The 11,380-nt window shown below is 55.7% G+C and overlaps 1 protein-coding gene and 1 non-coding gene across 11 annotated transcripts in view; one reads left to right on the plus strand and one right to left on the minus strand.

The window, feature by feature from the left end:
- Positions 1 to 11,380, plus strand: part of MICAL2 (microtubule associated monooxygenase, calponin and LIM domain containing 2) — a 204,388-nt gene that overhangs the window by 125,263 nt on the left and 67,745 nt on the right. For 7 of the 10 annotated variants that reach the window (XR_009454435.1, XM_059708911.1, XM_059708914.1 and 4 more), the window contains 3 exons: positions 7,466 to 7,573; positions 8,635 to 8,821; positions 9,788 to 9,876. Coding sequence is in view for 9 of the 10 variants with exons in the window: in XM_059708911.1 (XP_059564894.1) it covers positions 7,466 to 7,573; positions 8,635 to 8,821; positions 9,788 to 9,876 (384 nt within the window). In the remaining variant the exon portion in view is untranslated. The remainder of the gene's footprint in view (positions 1 to 7,465; positions 7,574 to 8,634; positions 8,822 to 9,787; positions 9,877 to 11,380) is intronic. The other 3 variants (XM_059708912.1, XM_059708916.1, XM_059708919.1) reach the window with 1 other exon arrangement.
- Positions 11,036 to 11,159, minus strand: LOC132242420 (small nucleolar RNA SNORA28). The gene has a single exon (XR_009454614.1). It is a non-coding gene; the product is annotated as a small nucleolar RNA SNORA28 (small nucleolar RNA).

An 11,380-nucleotide genomic window follows, 5' to 3' on the forward strand; every position in this document is an offset into this window, starting at 1 on the left:
AAACCACCCCCCTGCTGCTGCATTAGTGGGAAATTAGGAATTGCCTCATGGTGTAGATGGGGGCTAGGCCCCCTTTCCCTCCACCACGGTGGGAAGAAGGGTGTTGATACCGTCTCTAGGAAAGGAACGAGCAAGGAATCTTATCAGCCCCCCCCCCCTCCGCCCCAAGGTCCCCATCATGGTGTGACACATCCCTGGAATGGAGAAACACACTTTCTGTCTTCAAGTCCACTGAAAATAGCCAAGGCTGCCCGGCCAGTGTGGCTCAGTGGTTGAGCATCAACCTATGAACCAGAGGTCACAGTTCAATTCCCAGTCAGGGTCCATGCCGGGGTTGCGGGCTCGATCCCCAGTGTGGGGTGTGCAGGAGGCAGCCGATCAATGATTCTCTCTTATCATTGGTGTTTCTGTCTCTCTCTCTCCCTCTCCTTTCCTCCCTGAAATCAATACAAATATATTTTAAAAAAACAAGAAGAAGAAAATAGCCAAGGCTGAGATGCCCACATTTGTCCCAGGTCAGCCTTTGATCAGCTGTTTGACCTTAAGTCTCCTCACCTGTCTGGGCCTCCATTCTCTCCTCAGCAAGAGCATGATTCCTGGCTCACGTGATGGTGAGCTGCATGGGTGGAGACTGGCATTTTTGTCACCAGCCTCACCAAAAGGCTTCAGCGCAGCCTTTTTGCCCTTCCCTGGGGCAGTGCTTCCTGCTGTGGAAAAAGGTCACCGTCACCCTTGACAGGAGGATAAAGGTGAGGGCACTTGTGCATAGACAGGCAGTGGCTCATGCTCGGGGCTGGGCGGTCGGCCCACGCCTTGCTTGTCTCTGGCCCAGCCCCTCTCTGGCTGGTCCTGGTCAAGGCCCTCTGTTACCCCTGCTTTTCTTTTGACCTCAGGATGGCCTGGCTTGCTCACTGCCCTGTCAGGGCTGAGGGCAGAGCCACCACACTTCCCAGCTTTCCCTGACGTGGTTTCCTGTAGGTATTAGTTCTCTAGGTGGCGGCAAAAGGCAGCTGCCTGGGTGCATGTGGGGCGTCCGTGTGCGACAGACGCTTCTTGTCAACGGGATTGTCTCCTGTCTCAGCATCCTCACAGCATCACAGGAGGCCCCGGCCGCCGCTTCCCCAATGGCTCTCCAAACAGCGTCACACCGATGGCACTCCTCAGCGAGTCAGTGAGGAAGCGTTCACTCATTAGACAAATATTTGTTGAGTGACAGCCTGGTGTGAGCATCTCAGGCTCTTGGGATGCACATCAGTGAGCAGGAGTTATGTCCCTGCCCTGATGGGACTTGCCGCCTAGTAGGGGGAGTAACCAGCAATAATATGATACAGAAGTAAGTTATGCCATGTGTCAGAAGATAAGATGATACTTCCTATGGAAAAGTAGCAGATAGCAGGGACTTGGCGTGTAAGGGGAGGGTAGCAATTTCAATGGGGTAACAGGAGGTTCTTCCTGAGAAAGTGGGAACCGAGCAGAGGCCACGGAACAGAAAACGGGGAGGAGACGAGTGCCTGGGGTCCTGGCCTCAGCCGGAGGTTCTCTCCTCTGCGCCATGCAGGCCCAGTGCGAATGGAGGGAGGGCTGCAAACGGGGTGGACTTTGGGATGGCCAACCCCCAGTCCCCTGGCTACCACCTCTAGAGCTTTCGTTCTTTGTTCCTTTGTTCCTTGTTTCTCCCTGGTTTTTCTTTTTTCTTACCCCATCTCCTAAGCCAGCCGTGGCCATCAAACGATGGTATAACTGGGCTATTTTAATAGCATTCATCTTATGTGCCTTTCACAGAAGTGTGGCTGGGAATGATTGGGGAGCTCTCAGAAAGGGCCACCCTGGGACCCCGGGCAAGTCACTTGCCCTCTCTGTGCTTTAGTTTCTCCATTTGCAAAAAGCACCCAGGTTTGCACCTGACACCCACAGAGCCCTCCAGCTCTCACCGTAAAGCCATTGTAGGCACTTAGGAGAGAATGTTGCCAGCTGTATGGCCAACTTCCCCCCCTCAACTTCCCTCCCTCTCTTACCACGCCCCACCATTGACTTGGCAATGGGCTGTGCACATGCAGAATCCAGCAGAATGAGGTCTCCTCATAGAAGAAATGCCTGCCCCTTACAGTAAGTGACAATTCGGGGACAAACAACGTCATTCAGTTGGTGGGGCTCAGGGAGCCTCCCTCCTGAGGGCCGGGGGCCTTGCGGCTTCTTCCAACAGATTGCGGGCTTCTCTCGTGGCCCAGTGACCCAAGTCTGCCTCCATTCAGGGGAGCTGGGGTAAGGGAAGTGCACGTGGGAACGGACGCTAGTCCTTGGCCACTCCTGGCCGTCCGCCTGTCCCTGCTCCTACCCAAGGCCCCACACTGCAACTCTGTGGATCTGGGAATATCACCTCCTCATGGGAGCAGACTTAGCTGGACTTGCCATGAGGAGCACATGTTACTCACGGGGACAGAAACCTGGGCCACCGACTGCCTTCAGAGTACACAAACCCACCCTCTCAGACTAATGTTCTGTCTTAAATTTCAGAGTAATACTGCTGGGTTTTTTTTATTTGTTTAGTTTTGACCTGAAGAGTTTCAGAGAATCTTGAGGGCTTCTCATTTAGGGCCCAGATTCTTACCCCAGAATCTTGTCTTTCTAGACCAGTGGTTCTCAACCTTCTGGCCCTTTAAATACAGTTCCTCATGTTGTGACCCAACCATAAAATTATTTTCATTGCTACTTCATAACTGTAATGTTGCTACTGTTATGAATCGTAATGTAAATATCTGATATGCAGGATGGTCTTAGGCGACCCCTGTGAAAGGGTCATTCAACCGCCAAAGGGGTCGCGACCCACAGGTTGAGAACCGCTGTTCTAGACCTAGACTATGGAATCACATCCAGTCTTATGCCCTCAGCACCACCAGACTCATCCATCCCATCAAACCAGCCCACCTGCAGCGGGTCAGCCCCCCTCATCCATTAGTTAACTTCTTCATTTCAGAAGGGCGGCCACCGCCCATCAGGCTTCTGCCCCGGCTGCTAGCCATGTGCCCTCTGCTGAGCTATTGTTACGAACAAGGTAGCGGCTGAGTGTTTGCTCAGCTGAGCAAGAGGGACGGCCTCTCCCTCTCGGGGCTGGAGACTGTGGTTAGTCCTCCTGGGTCTGAGAGCAGTGTGCATTGCAAAGGGAGCTTTCTCTCCCCTCCTGGGTGTTTGCTTTAAAACTGGATTTGCAGGGTTTACTCTAGAGCTTTGCATGTTCGAGGGAAGCTGGGCAGTCGTGGGCGGCAACCTGCCTTGGTCTCCTCTGACACAGGGTAGATCTCAAGGCTGCCTCCAACCTCACTGTCCTTCTCTCTGTCCCAGGGACACACTAGGCAGCTTGTTGGACGCGTCCTACGTGTAACCCAGCCGGGGCGGTTTTACTGTGTGGCGTGCTGGTGGCAGGGAGGCAGGATGCTGTAGGGAGAAGGATATGGGCTTGGAGTCAGAGCACCGATTCCTGCGTGGCCTGGGACAAGCCAGCGGACCGCCCAGCGCCTTAGTTTCCTAACCTGTAGAGCGGAGATGACAGCGGCTACTCCTCAGGGTCACTGGAATAATGCAGTGGTGACCTTGCCTGCGGTAAAAATGCCTGAAGCAGTAAATGTGCTCTTTCCCGAGTGGAGGAGAATTCTAGAAGAAAGCTCACTTACCTAAAATGCATGCTGAGTCCTCTCTGAAGGCAAAGAAGTCACCTTCGGGTTTCTGTTTCCATCCTAGCCACTTGGGAGCAGCGCGGCCTTAGGGAGTTGGAACTCCCAGCGCCTCAGCTGCCCATGGCTGTAAGACCCACCTCTCAGGCCATGAGTGTTAAATGCATGCGATGAAGAGCATGGTGCCGGGCACCAGAGTCAAAGGCGCAGATATGGGCTCCCACTAGGGGAGTAGGTGGCGGGGGGTGGGGGGTAGGCACTGTCATAGCCCCAAAGGCCTGCCTGTGTCTCAGCTCTGAGCATGTGATATCCAGACCCCTTCAGGCAAGGGGGTCTCACCTTGCCCTCCCTTCCCATTCCCTTCCCCTGGCATGTGGCTGAGGACTCGGGTCCTCCAGCCTGTTCCCTGCTCCTTCCAGGCAGGAACTCCTCAGTGAGGAACGTCCCTCCCCAGCAGGCCCAGGAGAGGTCCTTGGGCCCTGCCTGCGGAAACCTCTCCTCTCGTGGGCCCCCCCGCTCCAAGGCATCCCTCTCACCCAGCCTGACCCGTGTGGGCTTTCTGAGGCTCACCGCAGGCCCGGTGGCCACAGGTGGCCCAGCTCTGCGGAGGAGCACAGCCTGGACACCTGGTATTCGTGGCTGAGTTCCAGGTCCAAGTGGGGGAGGGGGGACATTACCATTGTTTGGAGACAAAAGGGCCCAGGAGCCTGCTTCCTCCTTCGTTCAGCGCTTCCACTCCGTGCCAGGGGTGTAGAGGTGAATAAGACGGGGCCATGACGTCAGGGAATGCAAACCAGAGGGGAGATAGGCCGGCTGGGAGCAGGTGAGAAAGGCTCCAACAGCAGCAGCGACCACCCTATTCCGAGCTGGGAGTGATGGGACTGCTTTAGAAATGTCTCCTTGTGGAGATCTAGCCATCGTCTGCAGCCTCGGGCAATGGTGCCTGCGGCAGTAATTACATCACCCTTAGAATCTGGGCTGAGAAAAGCCAGCCGCTCATCCTTGGTGAGCCCCTTTGTTCTTACTCGTGCAGAGCCCTGTGCGGGCTGTCCAAGGCAGAGAAACGTCCCAGAGCGCAGACATGTGAAGCTGCACGGATGGTGGTGCTTTGGACTCACTAACTTGGCAGATGCCAAGTGCTCTTGGGAGCCGAGTGCCACATGAGGCACAGCCGCTGTCACCGAGTGGGAAGTGGATGCAACTGGGAGGAGGGGGCCTCTGGTCAGGCCGGCCCTCATTCACCCTGACAGCCCCTGGCCAGGTGACTGGACGGTGCCCTGTGCTGGTAGAACCACTGAGCAGGCTCACACTGCACAGATGTGTTTGGGCGACACCCCCAGCAACCGCACAGCCCTCTGCGTGCTTCCTTAATTGCTCCCTAAGTCAGGATTACACGGAAGCTCAGCGATACAAAGTGCTTATTAGCTAAGTGGTTAATGAGGCCTCATTAGGGACGTGTAGCTAAAGCCCCAGAAACGACAGCCTCGGTCTCTGCTAACTCAGGGGAGGCAGTGACTGCATGTGCGTATCCCGGCATCACCATGGTGCCGTTCTGGAGAAGCACACAGAGCCAGTCCCCACGCTGGGCCAGTGGACATGGCCACGCCAGGGCAGTGTGGATGGACAGGGAGGTAAATCTGGCCTTTCCTCTTTATTTTGATACAAAACCAGAAAGTTCTTCATATTCTGCAGCCCCTAGTTGAGGGGCCCGTGTTGGGGGCCTGGCAGGGGATGGAGCATCAGGCAAACAGTAGCACGTTGTCCTCAGCCAGTGCACCTGAGCGTTTCTTGAAAGCAGGAGCCAAGGGTCTTGGCATTTGTAACAATTGCAGAGCGTGCACTAGAAAGCAGAATCCTGACTAATCTCTCCCAGGCTGGGCCAGCGGGGAATGGGCAGGCCGGCCTGGCAGCTGCTGCTCCTGAGAGGGGCAGGCTTTGTAAAGTCGAGGGACCAGTCACCCGCAGCCACATTCTCCACAATCCCCCACAACCACAAACATGGTCTGGGGCAATGGGTACAACGTTGCTGTTAGGTTGGGGTTCCCTTGGTGAGAAGGAGGGTGAGTGTCACTCCTCCAGCTGGTTCGGCAGCCCCTTCCGCTCATTCCCTTGCAATGCCTGTGCTTTGGCTGGAACCGGAGGAGTAGGTCTCAGGCTCTGAGCATGGGCATCGCTGCCAGGAGGTGGGGAGCCGGGGGAGCCTGCCGCCCTGTGCTTTGCTGTTGCCCAGAGCAGTCTGGATATAGATTGGGGGCGTCCATCACCCACACACAGGTCCCTGCTATGTGCTCCCCCAATGGCCATCGGCCTGTGCCCGAAGGCCTTCAGCCTAAATCAAAGCTCTCTCTGGCCACATCTGCCAGAAAGCTGGATACGGAGGATGGGGAGGGTCTGAGCCCCCTCCCTGCAGGGTCACGGGGTCAGGAATCTCAGACTGAGCATGTTTGCCGCCCTGCAGAGGAGACTGTGGTGTTCCTGGGCGGCCTTTCTGAGCCGGTGGAGAGAGGGGGTCAGCTGCATGTGCTGGGTGTGTGGATGAGTGTGCCCTGTCTGCTTGTGCTGCCAGCTCCCACCCTTCCTGGCTCCTCCACACACTGGGGTGGTCCAGGCACTCGCAGGCAGCCATGGACCATCATGCCCACAGGAGCCCAGGCACTCACCACCCTTCAGGCAGTGATCCCTGGGGCCCACATGGAATGGCTGCCTCCCCTACTCTGGGCTGGTCTTGCCTGGCCCTGGCCCTGGGGCCTCTGGGCATGCTGCCTGGAGCCCACAGTGAAGCTCCTCATCCTGAGCCCTCCACCTGCCCCAGGAACCGGCTCCACTCCCAGGCCAGCCCCTGCTTTGACTGTCAGGGTGGACTGCGGTCCTGGCCTGGAGGGGCTCTGACCAGGCACAGCCATCGCTCCCTGGGGACATGGAGCTTCAGGGCTGCTGCCAGCCTCCAGAGTCAGAGGAAGACAGGAGGGAGGAGTCAGGTTCATAACAGCCCAGGCCCTGCTAAGCACCAGGCACTTTGCCCCATGTCTCTCAGTTCTTACCACAGATCCATGAGGCAGACACGATTCTCCCCATTTTATTCAACTTGAAAAGTGAGCTCAGCAGTGGTGATGCGGGGCCCTACCCTTCCTCCAGGTCTGTGGGGGCTCCGTGCTCACTGAGCAACAGCGGACAACCCTCCAAGGGGGAGGGTTTCTGTAAGGGGGTGGCTGCGGTTCAGCTGTCTGTCTGTCTGTCTGTCTGTCTGTCTGTGAGGTCTCAGTTCCTGAGCTCTTGGTCTCCCTTGCTCAGCTTCTGTGCCTCACAGGCTTTTGGAGGCGCCGGTGACACAGGTGCAAACATGCCTTTGGGTGGAAAGCAGGCCAAGCAGCCCGAGTCGCCCCAGCCGCTGAGGAGACAGGCGTGGAGAGGAACCTGGGTGGGGGTGGGAGTCAGGCGACAGGAGCAGCGTCCTGGATCTTCCGTTTATTTGCTAAGTGACCTTGGATAGATCCCTCCTCTCTCTGGACTTGTTCACCCCATCTGTGCACTGAGTAGTAACTCCTGAAGGCCCTGCACCCCCAGTGGGTGTAGTTCTACGAGTCGCCAGCTCCCCGGGGGTCACAGGGTTCCGTCTCTGTCCTTTGCTCCATCTGCAGGGTGCCTGCGGCCGGCCCCGGCCCGGTCTGCCTGTCGCAGGACACCGGGTGCTGTTTGCATGTGGCGCCCTTTCCCACTTCCAGCCTATTCCTGGTTTCCTTCTCGGTGCTAACCGGCCTTGCCTTGTCTCTGTCTCCTCTACCTCTGCTCGCGGGTAGCTGACGGTAGGGAAAGTGTCCAGCGGAATAGGGGCTGCAGCCGAAGTCCTGGTCAATCTGTACATGAATGATCACAGACCTAAGGCCCAGGCCACCTCTCCAGACCTGGTAAGAGCTCACACCCTCTGCAGCTTCCCCCACAGACTCCGGCCCTGGCCTCCCGGGGAGGGCACCCAGGACCCAGAGAGGAGGGCATGGCCCTCTCCAAGGTGCCCCTTCTTGTGGACAGAGGGGTCGGGAATGGCCGGATCAGAGCAGAGGTAGAGGGAGGCTGCATATCCTTGAAGACAAACCACCTTGGGGGTCGTTTCCCAAGGCCGAGCACCTTCCCTGCTGCCGGGGAGCTCAGCAAAAGGCCCGGCGAGGCCTCCACATGGTCGGACATCCCTTTCTGTCAATGTTTAGTGTCCAAGTAGCCCTTTTGCGTTAGGTTGAGAATTCAGTGGTGGAAAAACATCCCTTTTAATTCTCCCTTTCTCCAAAGGATGGCCACTCACACCATCACCAGAGATCTGAGTTGACAGTCCCTTTTGCTTCCTTTCGGCACATTCCCTAGAATCGCCCAGGGGCACCCCTGCGCTCCCCTCCCCCACCCCTTGCATTTAGGAGTCCTACTGGAGCCTGCTGGCTGTGGGGCACAGCCTCTCCCTTTTCTGCAGTTCTCTTGAACAGTTTGTGTTTTTTTTCTTGAACAGTTTTGATGCCACAACTTTCCCTGCCTGACTTAAGTCGCTGCAGGGGACAAAAGATGTAGAAAACATTCCTTCAGTGACTGCACTCTACACCCAACAACGCTTAACCCTGGGGCAGGCTCCTGGAGAGGGTGTCACTGGGCAGGCATATCTGTGGCAGATGCCCACACCTAGACCAGGAGACATCACCCCCTCCCGAAACCCGGGCAGCCGGGCTGGGGGACAGGCCCCCCCGCCCCCGGGCCTGCCTGTGGCCAGCCAGCCTGGTATACAATGAACAGCAGCCCCTGAGGTTTTGGGGGCTGTGTGGGGAGCGTTTCTTCCCACTCACTCTTTGCTGCAGCATCTGCAGTGACGTGAGCAGCAGACAGGAGCCAGGACGTCCCCATGATCATGCTGGAGTTTCTAACAGCCGGGGCCTCGCATTCCACAGCTCCTAACACCCTGCTCTTCTCTCTGATGCCCTGTGCCCCCCAGGAAACGACACGAAAGGCCTTTCCCCTGAACCTGGGCGGCAGCGACACCTGTTACTTCTGCAAGAAGCGCGTGTACGTGATGGAGCGGCTGAGCGCCGAGGGCCACTTCTTCCACAGAGAGTGTTTCCGCTGCAGCGTCTGCGCCACCACCCTGCGCCTGGCCGCCTACGCCTTCGACGGCGACGAAGGTAACCGACCGCCTTCCCCCAGGGACAGCACCGCGGGCTCCTGTCTCTCCGGAGGCTCTGGGACACCCAGCAACTCCCAGGGGGCTCAGTGTCATCAGGAAAGCTGTTCAGGGAGCCTGGTCAGAGGTCACGGAGGAAGGAATTGCACTCATTGGGACGAGGGGTCATTTTCTAATTTTCAGCCTGGGGTATTTGCACTGTCAGGTAGGATGAGAGGCAGCGTAGCACCATGCTGTGACTTGAGACCCTCAAACTCAAGCGCTAGGTTCAAATCTAGACTGTGGCACGTACTAGCCCTGTAACCTTGGGCCCGTTCCCTGACCTCCTGGTCCCTCAGTTTCCTCATCTGTAAAATCAGGATAATAATAGTACCTAGCACATGAGGTTGTTGTAAGGGTTAGTGAATTAATCCTTGGGGAGCATTGAGAATAGTGCCTGCTATACTGTGAGTCCTACCAAAGTTTTCCCTGTTGTTATCATTCTTCCCGTCACTGTTGTCACTGATGTAGCAGTGAGCAAAGACAGCTTTTCTGGAAAGCGCCCCAGGTCCTGGGCAGCGGCCGGGGGCCCAGTGTGTGTCTCACCTGGGCTTTTCCTCCTCATCTCCGCTGCCATCTGTTCCCAGCCTTTCCCACCCCGGGGTCCCAGAAAGGAGGAGGAGCTAGAAGGAGTGTTGTTGTCCATTTTGCTGCCTCACCACCGGTCCTGGAAAGAGACTTGGCCTTCGTTTGGTTTGGGGATTAGCTGAGGGGTTCAGCCTCATCCCTCTTCCTGGGCCTTGAATCAGTGCCATTTTAAGAGCAGACACAGAAACCCCTTCCCGAGAGGGAGCTGCCCTGGGTTTGTTCCCATGACTGGCATTGTCTGATCTGGACAGTGGCGTGCACTTGGCTCAGGTCCACTGTGGCTCTGGCTTACAGGGGGAAAAGCACACAAAAACCTGTGTGTGTGCGTTTCTTTCTACAGGCAAGTTTTTCTGCAAGCCTCATTTCATTCACTGTAAAGCCAATAGTCAGCAGCGGAAGAGACGGGCAGATCTGAAGCAACAAAGAGAGGTACGTTTTGCCCTGAAACAGGAAGGGCTCTGGATAGGAGGGGGTTTCAGGGGTTCTGCCGCGTGAGGCCAACACCTCTGGCCCTAGAAGGACTGAGACTCGTAGATGAGGAAGAGGGCTCTGCGCCCTGCTGTGAAGGTCCCTTTGCCTCAGTCTGTTCAGAAGACCTCTGAGGTGTATCCCCCTGTTCTCCTACCCCCCCCCCCCCGCCCCCCGTGCCAACTCCCAGGTGCGCGGCTGTGCTGGCCTCTCGGGAGAAGCCCAGAGAGCTTTCCCGTGTGCCAGGGATGGGACTGTCTGCTCAGCCATGCAAAACTTACCCGTTGTCTCCCCATGGTCGCGGGCCCTGTCTTCTCCCCCCTCCTCCCCCCACAGGACCACAGGGCGCGGCTTGTAGGGGTGCCTAGTAGGGGGCCAACCTTTGCTAGGTTTCCAAGTCCTTTCCCTTGGCCCTGGGATGTCAGCAACGCGATGAGCTTGTTCTAGTGCCCCCTCTGGCAGCTCTTAGCAAATACCTCCATGGCTGGAGTCATAACACCGCCAGCCCAGAGCCACCATTGACAGCTGTTTTCTGATTACATGTTAATCTAGGCTCAATGTAGAAAACATGGACAAATAGATTAGATACATAACGAAGGAAGGTTAAAGCGCCCATTGCCACTCTATCCTGAGAAAACCCTGATTTTGTGACAAGCATTTCCTTCCAGACTTCTTCCTCTGTGAATGGATGGATGGTAACTGGTCAGAATCCTACCTCTACAGTTTTATCTTTCTTTTCTCGCTAACACTGTATCGAGAACAGTTTCCCGTGACATTACAACTCCTTTAAGAGCATAAGATTGGGTGCCTATAAAACATGGTCAATAATTTATTTAATGACTCCCATATTGTTGAATGTTCATGTTGTTTAATATCTTTATAAATATTTTTATAGTGAGCATCTTTGTTCGTGCATACTTATCCATATTTCAAATTATTCACTTAGGGCAGATCATTAGAAATGTGATTGGAGAAATGTGTGTTGTAAAGGATCGTGAGCCCCGTGATCAATTGTCCCCCAGGAAAGATGTGCCCATGTTCAGCCCCCCTGGGCAGTGCATGGGCGATGAGATTTGAGGCTGGTTCTGCCAAGTTCTACTATAAGATATAGATATATTACACTGTCTAAGTCTATAAAACCGTTTGTCTCGTAGAGAAGAGAGCACCGGAATCGGTTAGACTTGGTTGCTATAGTAAACTCAAATTTTTTAAAATATATTTTTATTGATTTTAGAGAGGAAGGGAGAGGGAGAGAGATAGATAAGAGATCATTGATCGGCTGCCTCCTGCATGTCCCACACCAAAGATGGAGCCCGCTACCCAGGCATGTGCCCTTGGCCGGAATCCAACCGTGACCTCCTGGTTCATAGGTCGAAGCTCAAGTTCTGTTTTTATTGGCTCTCTTGGTCTGCTATGACCTCCTGGTTCATAGGTCGAAGCTCAAGTTCTGTTTTTATTGGTCTCT

This window comes from Myotis daubentonii, chromosome 9 (genome assembly GCF_963259705.1).
Source record: "Myotis daubentonii chromosome 9, mMyoDau2.1, whole genome shotgun sequence".
In the NCBI taxonomy this organism is placed as follows: Eukaryota; Metazoa; Chordata; class Mammalia; order Chiroptera; family Vespertilionidae; genus Myotis; species Myotis daubentonii.